This window comes from Camelina sativa, chromosome 1 (assembly GCF_000633955.1).
Source record: "Camelina sativa cultivar DH55 chromosome 1, Cs, whole genome shotgun sequence".
In the NCBI taxonomy this organism is placed as follows: Eukaryota; Viridiplantae; Streptophyta; class Magnoliopsida; order Brassicales; family Brassicaceae; genus Camelina; species Camelina sativa.
The window spans coordinates 14,454,335-14,478,026 of record NC_025685.1 but is presented as its reverse complement, the minus strand read 5'-3'; the positions used below and the strand labels follow the sequence as shown (position 1 = coordinate 14,478,026).

The following is a 23,692-nucleotide window of genomic DNA, read 5'->3' as shown; positions in this document are numbered from 1 at the left end:
CATAGCACAAGCGCACTAGGAAAGACAGGGGATGATTATCATTGATCCCTGAAGTTAGAAAACCAACCACGACCTTGGAGTCCACCTCAAGCTTCACCCGTGTATAACCCTTCTCCCATGCCATCACCAACCCATAATAGACTCCCCACAATTATGCGAGAGGAGCTGAGCAGAACTCGATATTTAAGACAAAACCCCCGAGCCAATTACCTTCACCATCAAAGAGTACACCTCTCGCTGTTGCCTTACCAGGGTTCCCATGCGAGGCCCCATCCGTATTCAGTTTTATCCAGCCAACTCGCGGAGGAGACCATGCTATAGACCGTTCCTCACGACCTCCTTCAGCGCTCACCACCCACTGCAAGAAACGCCATATAACACTCCTCTGCTAACTTCTTTAAAAAGCAAACTCTGTCACGAAACTTCCCCAAACCACCAAAAACATCTCCACACCTCCACTTCCACCCCCACCAAACTGCCCCTGCAAACAAGGTAGCCCATGAATAGGTTCCACTACCCGTAGTCTCATTCAGATTGACAAATAATCATTCCAACAGAGAGGCGACAAAAAATGCAGTGCGCTTACTCGGCGGTACGAGACGCTGCCACACACCTGCCATGGCCGGACAATCCCGAAAAACATGTAATAGTGTTTCCTCTCCACTACTGCAAACAAAGCAAAGACTTGAACTGCTCAAGTGTCTTCGAACCCGTTCAACATTAGTCATCACCACTTGATGAGAAACAAGCCAAAGGAATCATCTCACTCTCTCTGTAGTCATCACACGCCAAATGCAATAAAAAAATCTGCTCATGTCCTGCTAGGGAGCATTGACCTTGCACAACAACCTATACGCCGAACTTACAGTGAAACAACCATTTGCTGTCTCTCCCCACGAGAGTTGATCAAGAGCACCAGTAACCGTATCAATGACCACTGATCTCAAACAAAGTTGTACCGTCTCCGACAAAAAAGAGCCCAACGGATTCAACTGCCACCCCGTGGTATTCTGCCAAGCATTCCGAGCTTTCATTTCCAACCAAAATGATGGTAATTCTGCCGTTACCACATCTAACAAAGGCGTATCTAAGATCCATTTATCATGCCAAAAGCGTATTTCACTCCCATCACAAATCCCCCAACTCAGTCCTGGTAGTACCGCTTCTCGCAACCCCACACATACACTTTGCCAAGTTGGAGACCATGTTCCTTTAGACCCCGACCATGACCCTTTATGGACACTACCCACCTCATACTTAGCTCTCAAAATGCGTGCCCACAAGCTACTGGTGTCATGAAGTAAACGCCACCCAATCTTTCCAAGCAGAGCTTTATTCATCCCCTGTGCTTTACGAATTCCCAGACCACCTTCACAATTAGGCAGACACACGGTATCCCAAGCCACCAAATGGATCTTCCGCTTCTCCCTCACACTCCCCCACATGAAATATCCCGAGATCTTGTCCAAAGACGCCCATACTGATTTTGGTAAGCATATAGTGCTCATTGAGTAGATTGGGATGGAAGATAAGACAACCTTCGTAAGGGTTAAGCGGCCAGCAAAACTCAGAAATCTCCCCTTCCAACCAGACAATCGTGAAGAAAGCTTCTCTAAAGACTGACCAAAGGTTTCTTTGTTAATTCTTTTATGAAGAACTGGCATCCCAAGGTACTTCCCTAGATCTTTAGTAGCTTTGATCCCACTTGCCTCACTTATCCTCTCTGCGAGATCACGACTTACATTCTCAGAGAAAAAAACTTTTGACTTCTCCAAACTCACTTTTTGTCCTGAAGCTAAGCAGAATCGCTCCAACACCTTCCGAATAACTTTTACATGTGCAACTGACGCCTCAGCAAAAAGAATAAGGTCGTCGACGAAGCAAATATGCGAGAGTCTTGGACCACCTCGCGACAGACTAATTGGCTTCCATTATTTGGGATCCACTGCCAACTCAATCATATGACAAAGTCTCTCTAAGCATAGGATGAAGAGGTATGGTGACAAAGGGTCCCCTTGTCGAAGTCCTCTGGATGGCCTAAACGGTTCCATCTTCTCTCCATTCCATAGAACAGTCATTGATGGGTTCTCCACACACTGCATAATCCAACACCGCCAGGTATCATAGAGCCCCGCTACACGTAGAGTATCATCCAGGAAGTCCCATCCAACCTTTCTTCCCTTTCTTCCGTCGCATAGAATGCATTGCCTCCTGAACCACCACAATGTTGTCTGTACTCAATCTCCCTGGAATGAAACTCGCTTGAGCAGGACCAATGAGCTTAGGGATCACTCTTTTCATCCTAGTAACCATTGTTTTTGTAATCATTTTGAATAACATGTTGCATAAGCTTATAGGCCGAAATTGAGACATTAACTCTGGTTTCGCCACCTTAGCAATCAAAACAACTAGTGCATCGTTCGCCTCAGTAGGTAGAGCTCCCGACTCAAAGAATTCCATGATAAAACGAACCATAGAGGGACCTACCACATCCCAGCTACACTGATAAAATCCCGGGTGAAACCCGTCTGGACCAGGAGCCTTAAATTTGCCCATGCTTCTAACTGAGTTCTCCACTTCAACAGTAGTAAAAGGTTTACTCAACTCTGAAAGCTCCCCCTGTGTTAACTTCAAAAACCCTGTCTGTAAAAGACTCTCGGCCTCCAGATCAACACCCTCCAGCGAGTACAGTTTCTTATAAAAGGCAATTGCCATTTGCTCTAATTCTTGTACATCCGAGACCCAGCCTCCCTCATCATTTTCAGCATTTCGATCATATTCTTACGCCTTCGAATAATGGTTGAGGTATGAAAATACTTTGTATTCCTCTCCCCCAAAGCAATCCACTTCTCCCTTGATTTTTGAAACCATAGAACCTCCTCCTGTTCCAAGACCAACTCTAGCTCTTTGATCAACCCTTCTTCCTCACTTAGTAGGATATCTGACGGATGGACATCCGGTTGATCTTGAACCCTTATAATCGACACCGACAGATGCTCTTTGCGTCTTTGGATATCTCCAAAGACTTCATGATTCAACTTCTTAAGCGTAACTGTCAATCTCTGCAAAGCTAATTGTGTTGTGATCGCCATATCACAAGACGATGTCAACATATCTTTAAACTCGGGATGAGACAACCACGCAACCTCAAACCTAAACGGTCTCCGCCGCGGATCACACCGAAACTCTGGACTCAACTGCACATAAACTGGGGCATGATCCGATGCCAAGAATGGTAAGTGGGTCACAGTTGCTTCGTGCCATCGTAGATGTGTCTGAGCACAACACAGTACTTTATCCAACCGCTTAGCCACATAGTTAGAAACCACACGCCCTCTCCGCCATGTAAACTTATTACCCTTAAATCGCATGTCGATTAGGGAGTTAGCATTTATCCACGAACCAAACTGCAGTGAGTCTGGAGACAAACGAGCAGTACCTCAGGATTGTTCATCCAGTCGTACTACGATATTAAAATCACCACCCACCATGAAAGGTTCATTAATCCTCTGAATCACTTCACCCAGCTTTCCCAAAACCCACATCTTCTGGTCGGTGTAGGAGATGCATAGACGACAACTATATGCATCAGATTCACTCCATCATCCACCCTAGCATGAACAAACTGGTCAGAGGACTCGACAATTGACACCAAACCGACCTCCGTACGCCACAATAGCCAGATCCCTCCACTTTGTCCTACAACATCCACACAAAAAGATAGATCAAAACCTAATCCCTGACAAATGCGAACTGCTCGATCTCCACCAGCATGAGTTTCAAACAAAGCGAGTAATTGCGTCGGAAACCTCTTCAACATATATCTAATTGACCGCCTGAAATTGGGTTTATTGGTCCCCTGGCAATTCCAGAACATGCAATTCATCATGACAGACAATAAGTGGTATAGAACAACCGGGGGAAACCATTAATCCTTCTGGAGGGTGACCCCTCCATCCAATGATTTACCCAAATCTTCCCTATAACTCTGTCTTACCCCATCCTCCACACAGGGCAGAGCTAGGGTCCCTGACGAACTCCCCCAGAGCCTGAAAGATCCATTCCTGCATCACCCTCTGTGGTCTGTACAAACACCCCACCAGGGCGACCGATATGCCCCAAATCCATTCGCAGGCGTTTCCCCGTCGCGTAGAGTTCACCTTTCGCCTTTTGCAGGGCTAAACATTAGACCCCGAGTGGGCTTATTTTTAAATTGCTTAGCCTTCAGCCCATTTGCGGCTGAACTTTTTAGGCCCATAACCTTTTTGTCTCTTGGGCCACCACCTGATCCAGTAGGACCACCCCGCCCTTGATCCACTGATCCTTTACTCCTCTCTTTCCTTACTTGTATCCCTCTCTTCAAACCCGATACCGTATCTCCCAGCCCACGATTCTCCTTATTTTCCTCCCCTAAAATCCCGAGATTACGTATCTCAGACGATGCCAAATCTAACTCCAAGTTACCAAAAATATTGGCCACCCGGATATTCACAATAACATTATTCGATGGGATCTCCTCCACATTTCTTCCCAAATTCGACTTGGCAACGCCTGCCGTGAAAACAACTGGCGGAGATCTCCCCTCCGGCCTCCGCCCATGCTTCCGAACCATCGTGAACCCATCATCTCCCTCCAGAGATCTCCTCGACTCCACAGGCACCAGAGCCACAGCCTCGACTGGTTTCTTACCCACCATCTCCATTAGGGCTCTCGGACATGAATGAACCAAATGCCCATACAAACCACACGAAGAACAGATATTTGATTAACCCTCGTAGGCAACAAAATAACATTCACCATAAATCAGAATTGTCCCCTTTAACGGTCTCTTCAAGTTCACCTCCACGCACACTCTTGCAAACCGAGCCCTCTCATAATTCAACGTCGTCATATCAACCTTGATGGGGCATCCCAAACCTCTAGCAATCCTCATAAGAATTGACTGGTGGTAGAAATTAACAGGGATATGAGTTAAACGATTCCACACCGGTGTCGTAACTATGTCGTCCTTCAATGGATCAAAATCCGGCGACCATTTCGTTACCATCAGATAGCTTCCAAACGCCTTCTAAGGTCCCCCGTCAACACCGCCAGAAACTCATCCTCAATATCAAAACGGATCATGAAGAACTGTCTTGGAAGATCCATCACATGCATCCCACCTTGTGGTTTCCACAGTTCCCTCAGTTTCCGACTTAGCGCCGCGATAGAGATGTTCCTTCCCAAGACTTTCACAATCATGCATTGCTTCCACATCCTGTTCGTCTCCTCCTGAACCTCTGCGTCAATCGTAATCACTGGTTCTCCATCCTCCCCATTTGGGAACTCCAACTGCACTCTCGCATCCACGAAATCATCATTAAGTAACTTCTCTGGTACTGGCCTCCCTCCAACACCGCTCACTACAACCCGTTGAACCCAAGTGCAATGATCATCCAGAGGATCCCCTGGAGGACGGTTGATACTAGGATTTTTGTGTGTCCTACCTGGTTCAATTAACCTTATGCAGTTGTAATACTTAAGGTGTCAATCCAGTTGGGAAACTTCACTAACAATTAAGATGCAATCAAGAAATCACAAGTCAAGCCAATTCAAAGAGATGTTTTTGTCTAATAATCCTAGAATAATCAGAATGCAAAACGGAAATGTGTTCTAGGACTAGAAACGAGAATGTATGCCAGGAAGCAAAAATGAATGAAAACAGAAAACGAGTCTAAGCATGAACTAAAAGGCAAGATACAAAACAATCTTAGGAATGTAATAAATATCAGGAAGAAAGAGGTTCTAAGGATGGGAGTAATTGATGTCGGTGAAGTCTCCTAGTCTACAAAGTGTTTAACATGCCACAAGCAATCTATCCCTAGACAACGAACATCACAACTAAGCTAATCCAATCTCTTGGTAAAAGCTACTCAGACTCAACCACTTCCATACCCAACTCTCGCTAGAGAAACATGGTTGAACAGGCATGACAAACAAGTTCGTTCATGTCAACAAACATCCTAGACAACTATTCTCTTAGGCTAGGAACGTAAGTCTCTGGCACTAGTTGGTCAGACATTTCATCAAACACCTTTTGGGTGTGGAAATGTCTCGCACCTAACACTAGTTCCAATTTCTAACACTAGTTCCAATTGATCAGAGAGAAACTAGCATTTCTAACACTAGTCCAGAAGGGAATCATAAAAATCAAAGCTTAAACACTCTGCATCCTAAGATCTCCACCTAATATATCCCATCCTCAAGTACTACTACACTACTCAGATCCGAAAATCATTATCCAAGATACAAACACAGAAAACATTGAACCAAGCATAATAAGATAGATAAAAATGAGAAAAAACAACTTTTGAGAAGGAATCAAGTACAAAAACTGAATAAACTCGGAGATGTCGGATTACAAGTCTGAGAACGTTTTTAGGTGGCTAGGTTAACCCTTAAGAACGAAAATAAAAATGAGATAAACGATAGGATGTCTTCGCAAGGACTTGACAAAATGTATATGTAGTGGTCCAACATGGAAAGCCCTAAAACTTAAAACGACAAGGTAAGGAGTCGGTTTGGTAATCTCCTGAAGCGTGTGAAACCAAACGTCTTTCTTCCTGACATGTGCGAACGAGTCCGTGCGCGTCGAATGGAAAGCAATGTCATCATGGCTTGGACGGACGGCTGGGGAGCATGGCTCGAACGGATGCGCTTGGGAGCATGGCTCGGACGGATGCGCTGGGAAGCATGGCTCGGACGGATGCGCTGGGGAGCATGGCTCGGACAGATGCGCTTCCAACGTCTCCTCATTATCTGAAATAATTCGAAATGCATAATGTATGCAAGTATTATGCAAAAACTACCTAGACATGCAAAGTGTATAGAAAAGACTAGAAAATGATGCAAAACAATTAGTTATCCTAGCTAAATGCATGATAAATATATGCTAAGGAGAGACAAAATATAGACATATCAACTCTCCCAAACTTATTCTTTGCTTGCTCTCAAGCATACAATAAAGAGTAGAGTATGGAAGAGAGGTGTGAAAATGGGGTCTCAAAACCTAAAACATGCTAAATAAAATAGTTAGAATCAAGGTCCTTGTTTTTAGTTCTATGATGCATGGTGAAGGAATTTCATTTGTTTAATCTACACCTGCAATCCTATCAATCACCCCCTTTAACATTTATTAACAGAAAACCATGAATCAAGTTATGCAATGTCATTGAACTCATTTGGGTAGGGTGAAGGGTTAAAGACGAAGGTGGTCTCCTTCTCAAGTGGTTTTGTCAATACAGAATAAGGTTCTCTCACGAAAAGGAGTTGAGCTCAAAAGAAGGCTAAAGGTTGAAACCAACTAATACATACAAGAGCAGTGCCCTGTCTACCCAAGGTCCCCAAGGAAACTCAGTCCTAACATTCTAACCCATAAGTTGGTCTTATCTCTACCCTTCATCAGAAACATTATCTCAAATTTTTTACACTTAGTCATAGGAGGAGTTCACTTCTTATCATTCTAGCGGATTGAGAAATCTTTATTATCAGCAAGGTTCTTTTTTTTTTTTTTCTTCTAAGGACTCGATCTAGACATCTTTAACATTTTACTTTCTTTTCTTTGTCTAATCTTTTCATTCTATGCCCAGAACCGGTAAATCTTTCTCCTTTGCTCAACCCAAATCATTTACTAGACTTGTAAACTTTGATAACACATCCCCCTCCTTAAGACTTTGTACCCTGTACTTTTCTGCACAAATCCATACCCAATCCCCAAAATCGAGTTCTCACCTAATCCTACTAGTCCGGAAAACGAGAACTAGAACTACACAGGATCCTACTCTTGTCGGTTAGAACCTAACACTTTCTAACAAGCTCAACTCGAAAAAGGCCTGACACTCAAGAATACAATTGGCTTTAAAGAACGGTTGGTTAAGGGTGCGGAAAACTGTTGCAGCAATGGGAATCAGCTACTTGGATTGACAAAGGTGGTAAAAATGTGAAAGACAATCCAAGTATGTGTATGATATCCATGAGTTCAACTTCTATGCATAATCGGATAATTGCAAGTCAGGATTAGGTTCAGATAGATAGGGAGTTATGTCAATTCAAAACATGCTTCAATCTTACATTTTCAAGTTCAATCAACAAGCATCAAAGAACTAATAACAAGGGCCTTGATCCTATCCTATTAAATCCAACATGGTTACAAGGTTACATCATCAATCCCTATGCTAAATGCAACAACCCTATATGAATAACACTAGACTCAATCCTAATGTGCAAGTTTAAACTACATGAACACTCTGTTTTTATGGAGATTTTTTTTTTTCTTTTGGAAAATTTTCAAATTTTTTTGGTTTTTCTATGCAAATAGATGAATGCAGACTCAAATATGATATGATGCAAAAATTTGAAATAAGAATCACAAAAAACAATATCAAAAACATCATCCAAACCCTCCCCAAACTTAAATTACATAGTCTCCTGTGTAAGAAAAATTTGCAGGAAGGTTTAAAAATCACAACAGAAACAATGCAAGAATGAAATGGGAAAGCAGGAGTACCTCAGTAGTAGAAGAAGGAGCCGGTGCTCGCCCAAGGTGGAGCGTGATACTGACTTTGTCCTTCCTCTTGTTCCGGATCTGCGGGAGTGACCTCAGCTGGTTGGTCGACTTGCTGCTCATCCGCTTGCGTGTTCTGATACATGTTCGGCTGCTCGTCACACTGCATGTCATCGACTCTTGACTCATCATGGTCCGATACTACCACCTCGGTAGGCTGATGATCGCCTTGATGTTTGACATGCTGCTCAACCTCCTGCATATCCTGAGAATCACCTTGACCTTCATCTCGCTGCTCAACCTCTTGCTCAGCTTGAGCTGCGGAACGACGCGCTGAACGACGACTTGAGGAGGCTCTGGAACCACGCAAACCGTGTCCCCTTCTCTCCCTAGATTCATGTGACGAGTGGCGTGAAGGGACGGGTGTAGCCTGACGCTCCCGAGGCACATATGAAGATTGACGTGCTGGAGAGGGGATCGAAGAAGGTGTTCGCTCGAGGGTCTCGGAAGGACGTCCTGACATTGGTCTGGTGTCCTCTGGGATAGACCTAGGGATGGCGGTTGTGGAAGTCGAGCAGCTAAACTTACGCATGAAGGTCTTAAGAGTCTTGGTGAAGCTGCTGAACGCCTTGTCTCTGGCTTTCCCCTATCGCTGAAGCTGGTTGAGGCGTTGATGAGCTGCTCTGACCCCCTTAGCCATTCTTGGGTCTGAGTACTCCTCGAAGTAGAACTTCTCTGTGCGGTACTCCTCGGTGTTTTCCTCCATTGGCTCGGCTTCTGTTTCCGCAACATCTACATGTTCCTCCTCAACTTCAGAATTTTATAGGGTATCAGCGGGAGGAATGAACTCGATATGCTCACCCTCTAAGATTGTAGTCAACTCGACGCAAAGGATGAGTAATCTCGAGGGACCGACCGCAGGATGCACAAACTTGTAGAGCAATCGTCCATGTATCAATCCCCAATCCAAAGTGCGTAGCTGTCGCAGGTTGCTGATGTCTATCCAACGTGGTGGGTGCGACTCAGAGTGTAGGGGAACACCAACAGCCTCAAGGAACCAAGTCACTACGCCTCCCATGCACATCACTCCGAGAGTGTGGTTGTTGCTGAGCCTCGAGACCCAGTTCTTGTATGACATCAGGTAATTGATAAGGTAGAGCGAGATGGAAGTGTTGGATATGTCACCTTGCATCGCAGTGCAATTCATGGCAGTGAATGAGAGTCCCTTAAGCGCGAGATCAATCATCTCAAGCTCTCCCTTCATCATGTATCCCTTGATTTCTTTTGCGTAGAATGCATTCGAAACCGCCTTCTGGAAGTAACGCAACACTGGGCTTTGCAGGTTCAGCGCTTTTGTCTTCGATGAAGTGAATGTGGGCGTGCTCCTAATTGTTGCCCAAAGTGCGGCCATCTCATTCCGCTCAAACTGCGGCGTAGTCCCGTTCCGCTGGGAAATCCAAGCATCTCTTCGACGGTTCTAAGGGTAAGAGTGTGGAAATGGCCGTGAACGAGAAATGTAATGTAACCCAGACCTCCATCAGACATCATTCCCGGCTCATCCGCATATAAGTGCATCTCCAGAGTGCAGAGGAACTGAATTGTCTCCTCCCTGTATCCATTCTTGGGTGTGTTCATGATTCTCTCCAGATGGCACCGCCTAAACAGATACTGAACATCCTCTGCAATCCCGAGTTGCAGCATTATCTCCACATGGGATACCTTGTGCCATCGAACTCCAACTGCTGGAACAGCTCATAGTATTCCTTGGGAGTTTGTTTCGTCTCAGCGCTCTTCCGTCTGACCGATTTTCTGGGAAGTTGTTCTGAGCGCAACGCAGGTTCCTCCTGTTCTTAATCACTCCCGTCCTCCTTTAAGTTTGAAGCTCGTGTCGGTCTCTTTCCGCGTATGGGGATGACGGCTCGAACGGATGGCTCGAGCGAGAAAAATTTATTGAAAGCTTTGGTTTGACAAAAAGAAAATTTTATTTATCGAATCCATTAAGATTTTGTAGTTATGATGCAATAATATACAATCTACATTATGTATTAATTAAAATTTTGCTACTTTATCATGTTTATTGAGAGTGACTATTTTTGGTTAGTCATACAATTTTTTAATTTATTGTTCAACCTTCACCTTTTTTTTTTCTGTCACAAGTTCAACCATCACCTAAACTGGACTATAACAAGGGTTTATTTTAAAGGGATATAGAGTACCTTCAACTCACCACTGAAATATTTACCCAAAAAAAAATCACCATTGAAACTTGAAAGAAAAAGTAAAATAAATACTTTGAGAATGAAGAACATATTCTTAAATTTTTTGTTATTGGTTACTCTTCTAGTTGTTGTCTTCCGTAAGTATACCTTAATATCATTTTGAAACAAGCCAACTGAAATTTTCATTACTTTACAAATAGTTAATAAACTAGTCTTTGATAATAAAAATAATTTACAAAATAATTAAGTTTTCACAAGAAAAAATAAAATCTTTGTTGGAAACAAATTTAAATTTTATCATAATTTTAATAATAGATTAACTTTGCAGGATCCTGAGTAACTGAATTTAAATAATTTGAAAGAATAGAAAAATGAAAATTTTAGGGTAATTGACAAATTATATCAGAATCACACCATAAAAAGTGTGATTTGTTTCTTCATATTTTTGTTTTTGATTTCTATTATTGCTAATCAATATCATCTTGTCATTAACATAATCTTAATATTGAATAACACAAGTATTTAATAGAACCATAACCAATAAATTGAATAACAATAAAAAAAGTTTTAAAAAATTAGAATAACACTAGAACTCTAAAGTCTTCAAATTTAATAAAAATTTGTTCAATAACCCCCTAATAGTAATTTTGTTATCTTGTTGGTTGTGTTGAAGGACAAAACTATGCTGTCGGGAGTTATTGTATTAGAGACAGTGACTCCAAGCCAGTATGCATACCACCGTATGCTTGCAACATGACCCGCAATATTTGTATGTATCATCTAAATGATATCAGTTCTTCTAAAAAACAGTGTATTCTTGAACATAAAGGTTGTGCTGGGGGAGGACCTCCACCACATCAATTGAAATTATAATAACAAAATGTATGTATATATCCTGGAATAAAGAATATTTGAATAAAATATAAATTATTTTAAAAAATTTGATGGTTTTGTCACTTATACAAGATTAATCTCCAACCAATCTATATTTGGAGACATCCATTTCTATTTAACACTAAAATTTGAGTGGAGATCTCCATTTTTAATTCCAAAATGGAGTAGAATTGAAAAAAGTACATCTCTAAAATTAAAAATTCGGTTGGAGATGCTCAAAAAAAAAGTTTTTTTTTCTTTTCTTCATTTTCTTATAAATTTTACGAAAATTATAAGATAATGTTGGCTAAGACTTAAGATTGTTGGAGGACTTCTTCACTAACCTGCGGATTATTTTTATTAGAGCCTGCAGATGATCTCCGACCTCGAACTTAGATATATGTTCTAGTGTTCAAGAAAGCGCTAGGCGGTATCTGGGAGGTGACCCAACGCCTAGCGCCTAGAACGCTTAGTCGGGGCCTAGACGGTTTTTAGGCGGTTTAGGCGTTTACAACATAAAACATTATATATATATCACCGCTTAGCGCCTAGAACACTTAGTCGGAGCCTAGACGGTTTTTAGGCGGTTTAGGCGTTTACAACATAAAACATTATATATATATATAATTATATTAAAATATATGTTATAAAAATAAAAAATTTATAAACGATGGTAAGAAAAATACATTTATTTAAGTTATATTAACAACATATAAATGTTTATAATTACGTATATAGATATAAAACATAATAATTTAATTATATGTAATTTAAAAATCAAAAATAAATATTAAAATAAAATGTATGTAATTTTAAGCGGGTTAAATGGTCATCTAGGCGTCTGCTGAGCGCCTAGCACCTAGACCGCTTTCTCGAATACCGATATGTTCGGTTGCCGCCTAATTATATTCGGATTGACTTTTGTTAAATTCTTTATTTTTTTGTTAAAGACTTTTGTTTAATTCGTCTATGACACAAGTGTCAACATGGTACTTGTAGATTTAGAGAGTTTTCATTAAGATGAACTTTTGTATGAGCGGCCGGATGCTGTCAGAAAAAAAAATCATGTTGGTAATAAAAATGGTTACGTAAACTTATGTTAGTTAAATTAAAACGGTTACGTCGAAGTTATTTCTTTTATATATTTCCTAATATAATAAGAGTGTAAGCTCATTTTTATTCAGAAGTAAAAAAGGAACGAACACATGTATCTTCTTTCGTATACACACGTACATTACAACATGCCGCCATTATACAGAAAACCATTCTTATCATAAATACGTTCTGCGGAGTTTTTAATCAGTTTCCTTCGCTATTGCCTATTTATGTAACTCTGATGTGTGTATGGGGACTGACTGGCCTATAGTGGCATGGACCCAAATGCCTTAAGGATTACATAAAATAAATATACTCGAACAAAAAATATCTTCGAGCTGATATTTTGTTCAAATGTCGTATATGTACATTTATGTATATAAACCCGGATCGAGTATTTATTATAAGGAAGCCACTATGTTACATGTATAATAATTTAAGATCAAATAAGTGTTTCAATACTTACTTTGGAGACAGACACATCATACTTCTGACATCGAATTCATTACTAGATATGTATTAAATATCATGTGCATAGAAGATGTGTTCCAAAGCTTACTCACAGTACGGGCTCATCGTGTAAGCCACCGCAGCGGCTGCTAACGACATCCGTAAAAGCTTCAGATTCTTTCTTTAAAAATATTGGCAATATATTCGATATATTGCTGCATTTGGGATTGAAACGATCTCGGAGATGCCTCTCCCCCTCTACATGTCGTCGAACTAAAGACTCTTTATGGAGTATGAAGTACTTATTAAGGATTCTGCTTACTAGTGCCAAAGTGTTCACGTTTTTAGTTGTTAACTGAATTTGTTCATTTGATGTAATTTGTAAAGATATTGAGCTGGAATTGTTGTGGTTTGGAGAATCCCACAACAGGCCGACGACTTCATGAGATCAATTCCAATATCACACCTGATGTAATATTTCTCATGGAGACAAAAAAAAACTCTGATGAGAATGTCCTCTCCTCTCTCAGTTGGTTGCATTACCCGAATCATTTTCTGATCTCCCCCCACACTCCTGGGGGAGAGGGACTAATCCTCTTATGGAAACACCATATAGACATTGCTGTTTTATCTTCCTGCAAAAATTTTATTAACACTCGTATCACTGTTGAAGGCAAATACTTTTTTTCCACCTTTTTGTACGGAGAACCTGATAGAACGAAAAAGAGGGCCGTGTGGAAGGAACTTACCACTCTAGGCGCTACTAGAGAAGACTCTTGGTTCCTGACTGGCGATTTCAATGACATCATCGACTCATCAGAGAAACAGGGGGGGACCAGACAGGCATGAAGGAACTTTTGTTGATATCCGATATTTCATGACTGAGTGTGATCTCTACGACCTAAGACACTCTGGTAATTTTCTCTCCTGGAGAGGCAAGAGACATGATCACATCATTCATTGTCGTCTGGATAGAGCAATGTCCAACGGTGTATGGGCAGAGAACTTCCCTCATAGTCGATGTGTATACCTCCGGTTTGAAGGTTCTGATCATAGACCCCTACTCACCTGCCTTGATTTGACAAAAAGAAAAAATAAAGGCCTGTTTAGATATGACAGACGTCTAAAAGGGAATCCTGAAGTTAAAGAGTTGGTGTTAAAGGCTTGGAATTATGATGAATATGAAACAATGCAAAATAAACTAGCTCGATGCAGACGAGAAATCATAACCTGGTCCCGACAGAAACACCAAGATAGCCAGAAGGAGATTGATTTGCTCCGACAACAACTAGAAGACGCCATGGCTACCCAAGCTCCCATGGATGATGCAATCTCCACCATTAATTTAAGACTGTTAAAGGCATATAAAGATGAGGAAGACTTTTGGAAGCAGAGAAGCAGACAACTATGGTTAACCTTGGGAGATAAAAACTCTGGCTATTTCCATGCTGTAACAAGGGGAAGACATGCAATTAACAAATTTTCAGTAATTGAAAATGAAATGGAGTTGATGTACACAAAAAAGAACAAATACTTACGGTCATCACTGAATATTTCCAAAATCTCTTCACATCTGAAGGTGGTGACCGTGAAAGTATCATCTGTGAAGCAATAGAACCTTGTGTTACACCTGAAGCAAACCAAAAACTCATAACTATCCCATCTCCGAAAGAAATAAAAGATGCTTGCTTCTCAATTCACCCTGATAAAGCTCCTGGGTCAGATGGCTTCTCTGCCAGTTTTTTCCAGTCCAACTGGAACACAGTGGGGGACAATGTAGTTCGGGAAGTCCAGAGTTTCTTTCTATCAAACAGAATTCCTGCACATAGTAATGAAACTCACATCAGACTTATACCTAAGATTCAAAGCCCCCAGAAAATGTTTGATTAGCGACCTATTGCGCTATGTTAAGTCTTCTACAAGATCATCTCCAAAGTTCTAGCAAAGCGTCTACAACCTATCCTCCAAACGGTGATTTCTGAAAACCAGTAAGCTTTTATACCTAACAGAGCAATAACAGATAATGTATTAATAACGCATGAAAACCTTCACAACCTCAAGACCTTTAGAGCTAAGATGCGGTGTTATATGGCAGTTAAGACTGACATGAGCAAGGCGTATGACCGCATTGAGTGGGACTGCATCCGCTTGGTACTGGAAAGAATGGGTTTTCACCACATCTGGATAGAGTGGATAATGTTATGCATAACTACAGTCTCCTACTCCTACCTTCTAAATGGCTCTGGACAAGGAATTGTTGAACCACAGAGAGGAATTAGACAAAGAGACCCACTTTCACCCTATATTTTCATCCTGTGCAGTGAGATATTATCTGGTTTATGCATTAAGGCTCGACAAGAGAAACGTCTACCTGGAATTAGAGTGTCAAAGAAGAGCCCGCGAGTTAACCACCTCCTATTCGCAGATGATACCATGTTCTTCTGCAAATCAGGCAAACAAAGTTGTAGCGAGTTAATGTCCATCCTCCCTAGACAAAAGATAAACAAACTGAAATCTGCTGTTACCTTATCCGCAAAAACGTGTGAGACCACACGAGAGGCGGCTATCCAACTCCTTGGAGTGAGACAAATAGGAGTACTTGGTAAATATCTAGGACTCCCGGAGTTATTTGGCCGAAAGAAACGAGATATGTTCAACTCCATCGTGGATAGAATTAAGCAACGATCAAGAAGCTGGTCCACTAGGTCACTCTCCTCTGTTGGGAAGACTACCATGCTAAAATCAGTCCTTGCTTCAATGCCTACCTACGCTATGTCATGCTTTAAGCTACCAGACTCCCTTTGTAAACGTATCCAATCCGCCCTTACTCGTTTCTGGTAGGATGAATCTGAGGAAAAACAAAAAATGTGCTGGATATCCTGGTCAAAGATGACAAACCCTAAAAAGAATGGTGGCCTAGGATTTCGAGACATACCAGACTTCAATGATGCACTCTTAGCAAAGGTAAGCTGTCGAATCTTAACTCAACCAGAAAGCCTACTTGCAAGAGTCTTGATGGGAAAGTATTGTGGTGATGCTCCCTTCTTAGACTGTGAGGTACCTTCCTCAGCCTCCCATGGATGGAGAGGAATTTGTATTGGCAGAGACTTGATCAAATCTCAGATGGGAAAAGCAATAGGTTCTGGGACCTCAACTAGTATCTGGTATGATCCATGGTATGACCTCAACTAGTATCTGGGACCTCAACTAGTATCTGGACCTACATGCCCACTGGGACCCCCACCTAAGAATTCCCATATTCAAAGGTATCAGACCTCATTTGTTATCTCACCATGACTTAGAACCTAGAGCGAGTAGAATCAATGATTCCCAAGTACAAGGACGACATTCTGGCCATTAGACCCAGCAAACATGGAGCAGGAGATCGCTACATATGGCTACCTACAAAATCTGGGGAATACACAGCAAAATCAAGTTATCAAACTTTATCCTTAAAACGAGATCAACAAGCACAACATGAAAACCTTTACCAGGATTTTAACTGGGAGAAAGAGATTTGGACCCTACCTTGTCTACCAAAAATCAGATTCTTCTTCTGGAAGCTACTGAGGAATGTGCTTCCAACGGGTGAGAATTTAGTAAGCCATGGTATTAATCAAGCGGTCGTTTGCCCTTTCTGTGGCCACGAGGAGACTCGCCTCTACCTATTCTTACATTGTTCTTTTGCCAGAGATGTTTGGATGCAGGTACCGGTTAAAGCTTCTTTTGATCCATCGAGGATCCAGAGCTTGGACATGGGAATAAAGGCATCCTGACCCCTTGTGTGTCTCCCACCTACTGGGATTGCAAAAGGGGCTCTTGGTGCTTGGATTCTATGGACCATTTGGACATGCCGAAATAAGCTGATTTTTGAACAGAGATCTATATCCCCGAAAGAGGTAGTGACTCAAGCAGTTACCCAAACCCGAGAATGGTACCTCAACCAAACCCCAGAAAATCCCCTACCCCATACATGTGCACATCGACAGAGCCTCGACGAAACACCAGATCTGATTCATTGCTTCACGGATGCGGCTTAGAGGGAGGAGTCTAGAGATGCGGGCTTTGGCTGGATTTTCTTCGGACCCTCGCCACATGCTGAGAAAACATGTACTGCAAACTCTCACCATGTCAGATCGCCGCTTATGGTGGAAGCAATAGCAATATATATGGCTCTGCAACACGCTTTTGAGCTTGGCTTTCGGAAACTTTTGTTCGCCTCTGATTGACAACAGCTGGTCAAAGCGATTAATTTGGAACTCCAACTGAAGGAGATTCATGAGATTCTACATGATATCCTCTTGCCAACATCGAATTTTGAAGAAATCTCATTTAACTTATTTCCTCGGGAGAGGAATCGACGAGCGGATGAGATTGCGAAAAACTCTCTATCTACTTTCATTTCATCTGATGGTTTACATCTACTTATCCTTGTATCGTTGACTGTGATTTTCCTGGTTCAACCGGCCCAAATTATACTAACTCTTTAATTTGAATTAATGCAATTTGATTAACAAAAAAAAATGTAATTTGTAAACACAATTTGTCATTTCCACTATAAGTATAATTATAATGAAAGAAAGTATAGTTGCATCAGTATCAGAATACTAGCTAAAACTAGTTTTTCTAATATTGGGATTTTTCGAAAACGAAATTTCTACTAATTTCAGACTATGCTTGCTATAATCTCTATTAATATAGAAAGTGGTGTTTTTTTTCTGTCAAGTTATATTAAAATATTGGGTTGGATCTAGTAACTATTTTTTGAACTAGAGGAATGAGACCAGCGAACTCAAATTTTTAATTTTCACTTTGTTTTAATTTATGAACTGTTGTGTGCCATTTCTATAATACAATTATCTAAAATTGTTGGTTCAGGTTATATATGTATTCAGACACTTATATGAGAAAGGGTACAATCGCTTAGAAAAACGGAATATCACAAACTTTTACTTTTGATCTAAAATGCAGTAATTGTTTTAATGAATCCAGGAAAATCAACCATGAACTTTACAGAAAAAGACTCGTTCAAATGAGCTGACTAAAGAATTTTATACAAAACAAAAAAAACTTTATAAATAACATATTTTTGCAAGTTTACCTTCAACTTGAAAAAAATACATATCAAATCTACAAAATTGAATTTAATGTGCAATATCTGGGAGATAATATTATAGTTAGTGCTTGTGGTTATCAATAGATTTATATGAATATGTCATTCAAAAGTGATCATTATGATGGGTAATATTCTAGTTATGAACCCATTTTAGCAATGAATATATATATATATATATATATAAAGATTTCTTTCAAAGTGATTATTATTTGTTGTGATATACATATAACTACGAGTAATTAAACTTAAACCCCACAACATATATAAATACTTGAACTTTACCTATAAACCATTTACTTTTACGCGTACAAGATATCGAAGAAGAGACATTGACAAAGAGGAGACGAGGGATCACATACTCTCTCAATATAACTTGATTTTTTTAAAAGAACTTCTCTGCTAAAGTAATATATAGTTTTAACAACAGTTCTTATAATCGTTTTTTGCATTTTTTTCTATTGCTTAAATTTAGCTAGCCTTTGTTTATTAAATTTCTTATACGTATTTTGCTTGTACGATCACATTTACTAGTGTTTTGAATTATAAAACTAGATTTATGTAGTTAATATTAAGCTTTTGAAAATTAATACATGTTATTATTTTTATTATAATTGTTTTGAAAAATAGAAAATTGTGACAAAATGTTATATTAGGGTTTAAATTATAGATTTCCTACAGTTGTTTTTTTTGTAAGTTTGCAAATGGATTGACCTAAGAAATAACGTCTTCTATAATTTGGCTTACCTAAAGAAAATGTATTAGTTAATAATTAACTAATTTTCAAAAATGCATTTTTTTTTTTTTTTTTGGCAAAATAATTAGAAAGTTCTTTGCCCCGTGATGAGCTCATCTCTCTTCTTCCTTCTCTGACTCGTGTGTGCTTTCTGAAAACGAAAGTTTGAAACTTTCGTTTTGTTGTGTATCGTCGTCGTCACTGATTCTGACACACACACACAAAAAAAAAAACTCTATAAGATAATCCTTCACCTACAATAAAATTCTGGCCATGAAAGCAAAACTCACCCCCAAGCTTTAAATGCAATTAGCGAAACATCCCATCTCTCTCTCTCTCTCTCTCTCTCTCTCTCTCTCTCTCTCTCTCTCTCTCTCTCTTAACCACTAAGCAAAATCTCATCTTTCTCTCCCTATACTATATATAATAAAGCTTCTCTCCCAACTCTGCTTTTCATCGTTAATCGTTTTCTGGGTTCTCTTCGATTACGCTTAAAGGTTTAGAAAAAAAGTATGTCTTCTTCTTATAGATTCCAATCTGGGTTTTGTCCTCTTTCGTCAAGCCCTTCTCTTGGGAATTTCGTCGAACGGATCAAAGACGCTTGCCATTTCCTCGTCTCTGCTGTTTTGGGTACCATTATCTCCGCCATCTTGACCTTCTTCTTCGCCTTAGGTTTGTTTCTTGTAACTGTTCTTATGATTTTGGATCTGATTTTGTCTCTCTGCAGTCAATATTTGTTGTTGTTGCTCTGCTGCAAAATTCTGAGATTGTTTGGTAACATAAATTTGTTGCTTTATCTTTGATTGGATTGGTTTGAATCATTGAATTGATATGATTATTAGAAAGTCTTCAGCTTGGAGCTATATAAAGTTGTTTCCTTTTCTCTTGTTCAGTGGGGACATTGCTAGGGGCACTTACAGGGGCTTTGATAGGCCAAGAAACTGAGAGTGGTTTCATTAGAGGAGCAGCAATTGGTGCCATTTCTGGAGCTGTTTTCTCTATTGAGGTCTTTGAATCATCGCTTGATCTCTGGAAATCCGATGAGTCAGCTTTCGGATGTCTTCTCTATTTGGTGAGCAGCAACTCTTTACTCTGTTTTCAAAGTAGCCATCAAGTTTGGATTGAAATTCAAAGTGATTGATTAGTGTTTCTTTTTTGGTGTGTAGATTGATGTCATTGTTAGTCTTCTAAGCGGGAGACTTGTACGAGAGCGCATAGGTCCTGCAATGCTAAGTGCGGTGCAAAGTCAAGTATGTTGAGCATTCAAAGCTTTCAGAATTTTTTTCACCATTTCTGTTAAATTTGCATCTCCATCTTTATTAATCCTTTTTGTCTTTTCTGATCAGATGGGAGCTGTGGATACAGCCTTTGATGATCAGATAAGTCTCTTTGATACAGGTGGCTCAAAAGGATTGACAGGAGACCTGGTTGAGAAAATCCCAAAGATGACAATTACTGGCAACAATAACACTGATGCTTCTGAGAACACAGACTCCTGTTCTGTTTGTCTTCAGGTTGGTTCTATCATCAGTTTGCTTTGTGGTAGCTCTTTATCTCGAATCGCATGTCTAATTGAAAGTTTTTTTGGGGGTTTCTTCTCCTTCTTGATATGTGATTTTGCAGGATTTCCAGCTTGGTGAAACAGTTAGAAGCTTGCCTCATTGTCATCACATGTTTCACTTGCCTTGCATAGACAATTGGCTCCTCAGACACGGTTCTTGCCCGATGTGTAGACGTGACCTTTAATTTCACTCTCTCTCTCCATTGTCCATCTCTCATAATGCAGTTCAAATATTTCTACAGCTTGTACCTCAAGAGGCGGTTCTGCTCCTTTTCCTCTTCCATAACTTTCATGTAAATTATAGTTCTTTTTGGCTGTTTACAATTACCATACCTCTCTTTGTCTTTCAGAGTCTTTGTAGGACTCACTCCCTAGTTCTCTAATGTTATGTTCTAGTCAGCCCATGTACAAAGAAACACAAAAATATAGAGTTTTTGTTTATTATTATTTTTTTTTTCTGGCTAATGTTGTGTTACTCATGTTCTATTGAGCCAGAAACTAGTTGGTCGGCTTTTTCTTGAGCACTTGAAACTAGAGACACTACTCACTCACGGGACCAAATCCATTAGACAATATTTACTAGATTCTTGTCTGGTGGAACCAAACTAAGTACTTACGTATTTAAAGGATTCTTTGATGTAATTTGCTCAACCTAACAATTGTTTTTTGGTGTGTGAAGTCGTTGTCTAGCACCAAATTGCAATCTTCTATAATAATTTCTGTCCTCTAATTCTCTGGTAGTTCTAGTACCATAAATCCTCTCCCTGAATCAGAGCCTTGTATTGTAGTACTCTTAATTTATATCACATGGTATTGTATTTTCCCGTGGTATTGCTATGAAAACCAAGTACAAAATTTCAAAGAAGTTCCAAAAGATTGATATAGATTGTAACAAAAAAAAACAAATTTAGCTTTGGCTGCTTTGCTAAGGCACCAACTAAGTGTTTGTTCTCTGTTTACTTGTTGGGAGTTATGAAATTGAATCACCTTGCAACACGGTGTTGCGAGGTGTAGAAGGGCGGATCCACATTGAGCATGGGTGATGGACTTGCACAATCTCTCCCCCATCGGGTCTGCTTTTCTTCTTTTTACTTTAGGACTCCGAGTTCTCTAATGTTAGGTTTAAGTCAGCATATGTACAGTACAGAGAAATACGCCAAAAATAAAGTATTTGTTTATTTAAATGATTTATTCTGGCTAATGTTGTGTGACTTGTGTTCAATTACGCCAGAAACTAGTTGGCCGGCTTTTTCTTGAGTACTTAAAACCACAGACACGAGTGTTTACATATTTAAAGCACAAGTACTTACATATTCAAAGCACTCTTTAATGTGAACTGAAATCAAACCAGCACCAAATTGCAAAAATCAATCGTAATTAATATGACTTTTAGGGGGAGGTATTGGTTTAGGATTTAGAAAAAATTTTAATGACTTTAAAAAGTTAGGTAAATATGTTGTTATTCAATCAAGACTTTTTAAAACTCTTTAAAAATTTGGTGTTATTGGTTGTGGATTTGTAAAAAGTTATCTAAAATCTTGATAAATCTAGTGTTATTGGATTAAGAGTTTTATAAAATCATTAAAAGTTTTATGTTATTCAAGTAAAACAAAAGAATCTTGGATTGTTAATGAATTCAAATTTTATGTTATTGGTTTAGGATTTTATATCATTTCCTTCATAACAAAAGTCATGAAAACTCTTTCATCAAATAGAAAGATTTTACAAGATTAGAAAAAACAAATCAGCAAGATTTTAAAAAACTTCCTAAACAATCTCTTAGAATCCTTCATTTTTAACTTTCAATTTTCTATGATTCTAAAAATCAGCAAGAACATAAAGTCATTAAAATTCTTTCTAAATCCTAAACCAATACCTCCCCCTTACTATAAATTTCTGACCTCTCCTCCTTCAGAGACTACAACTACTCCGAATACTCTTAATTTTTATGACATACTTTATTTTGTTTCCCTGGCTGACTACTTACCTTTATATTTTACCTGAAAACCAAGTACAAAGATGGCAAATTTATCTCAAAGTTTTCCAAGTGTGAGTAGTAAACGACCAACAACAAAGTTGCCTTGGTAAGCATCAACTAAGTTGCCTTGGTAGGCATCAACTAAGTTGCTTTGCTAACCATCAACTTAGTTTCTTTGCTAAGCATTAACTAAGTTGCTTTGCTAACTATCAACTAAGTTGCTTTGCTAACTATCAACTAAGTGTCTTTGCTAAGCATCAACTAAGTTTCTTTGCTAAGCATCAACTTGAGCATTTTAAGCTCTGTTTACATGTTGAAAGTTGTATCATCTTTTACAGCAAGCTTGATCACATCTAATATGTATATTGTTAGTTAAAGGATGGGGCCATGGGGCTATACTGAAACCGAATATATATGAAGAAACTAATAAGAACATATCAAAATTTTGAAAAAAAAAATGATAGACAAAAATCCACCTTCACAAATTTCTTGTTTTTTTTTTTTTTTTTTTTTTTTTTTTTTTTTTTTTTTTTTNTTTTTTTTTTTTTGGGATTTTAGCAAAACTAACAGAAAAAAACATAAATTAAGTGAGTGATCCCTTCAACCATCTAACCCTTATATGCTAATTAACTATAATATCCCATTTTAAAAATTCAAATCATATTGAACACAAAAAAAAATTATTATGTTTGACCCAAAAAAAATCAATTATTTGGATGAGACTAATTCAACATTTAAAACCACTTAAGATAATATTAATTTGGCCATATCATCACTATTCTCTCTCTTCTTTGACTCTCTGGCCGCGGACGTATCCTTCACTTATTCTAGTTCTATCCCTTTTGGTCATCTCATCTTGGGCTATGGCTATTCACTTCGTTTCCAGATTTAATTGGCTGTATTCTTTATTATGATTTTGGTTATCTAGCAAATTGACCCTTTTTTAATTTTCCTTTGTAACGTTCCTTTTTCTAAATGAGTCTTTATCGTTATTATATTCAATAGTTTATTACTGATCAATTGATTTGATGAGTGTAATGGATGTAGACTGTAGTAGTAGTCTATTTGTACCACGTAAATTACTTGAATATAGTAAATGTCTATGGATTTTAGCTATACAACTAA

The 23,692-nt window shown here is 39.3% G+C and overlaps 3 protein-coding genes across 3 annotated transcripts; 2 read left to right on the top strand and 1 right to left on the bottom strand.

Moving 5' to 3' along the window:
* On the bottom strand, positions 2,721-3,371 carry LOC104708063. Its single transcript, XM_010424552.1, has one exon. It carries the CDS (start codon positions 3,369-3,371, stop codon positions 2,721-2,723), a length of 651 nt encoding a protein of 216 aa, XP_010422854.1.
* Positions 10,841-11,634, top strand: LOC109132248 (putative defensin-like protein 256). The gene is made up of 2 exons (XM_019243612.1): positions 10,841-10,898; positions 11,435-11,634. The coding sequence occupies exons 1-2, from the start codon at positions 10,841-10,843 to the stop codon at positions 11,632-11,634; spliced, it is 258 nt and encodes an 85-aa protein (XP_019099157.1).
* Positions 19,159-21,054, top strand: LOC104790604 (NEP1-interacting protein 2). Its single transcript, XM_010516385.1, has 5 exons — positions 19,159-19,700; positions 19,922-20,100; positions 20,195-20,278; positions 20,375-20,542; positions 20,652-21,054. The coding sequence occupies exons 1-5, from the start codon at positions 19,541-19,543 to the stop codon at positions 20,772-20,774; spliced, it is 714 nt and encodes a 237-aa protein (XP_010514687.1). The 5' UTR covers positions 19,159-19,540; the 3' UTR covers positions 20,775-21,054.

What these genes read in the sequence shown, in the direction of transcription:
- LOC104708063 (XM_010424552.1), bottom strand. Translation starts at nt 3,371, where the DNA reads ATGCGATTTAAGGGTAATAAGTTTACATGGCGGAGAGGGCGTGTGGTT.
- LOC104790604 (XM_010516385.1), top strand. Translation starts at nt 19,541, where the DNA reads ATGTCTTCTTCTTATAGATTCCAATCTGGGTTTTGTCCTCTTTCGTCA. An exon ending in GACCTTCTTCTTCGCCTTAG is followed by an intron (nt 19,701 to 19,921) that starts GTTTGTTTCTTG and finishes TCTCTTGTTCAG; the next exon opens with TGGGGACATTGCTAGGGGCA. An exon ending in TAAGTGCGGTGCAAAGTCAA is followed by an intron (nt 20,279 to 20,374) that starts GTATGTTGAGCA and finishes TTTTCTGATCAG; the next exon opens with ATGGGAGCTGTGGATACAGC.
- LOC109132248 (XM_019243612.1), top strand. Translation starts at nt 10,841, where the DNA reads ATGAAGAACATATTCTTAAATTTTTTGTTATTGGTTACTCTTCTAGTT. An exon ending in TCTTCTAGTTGTTGTCTTCC is followed by an intron (nt 10,899 to 11,434) that starts GTAAGTATACCT and finishes GTTGTGTTGAAG; the next exon opens with GACAAAACTATGCTGTCGGG.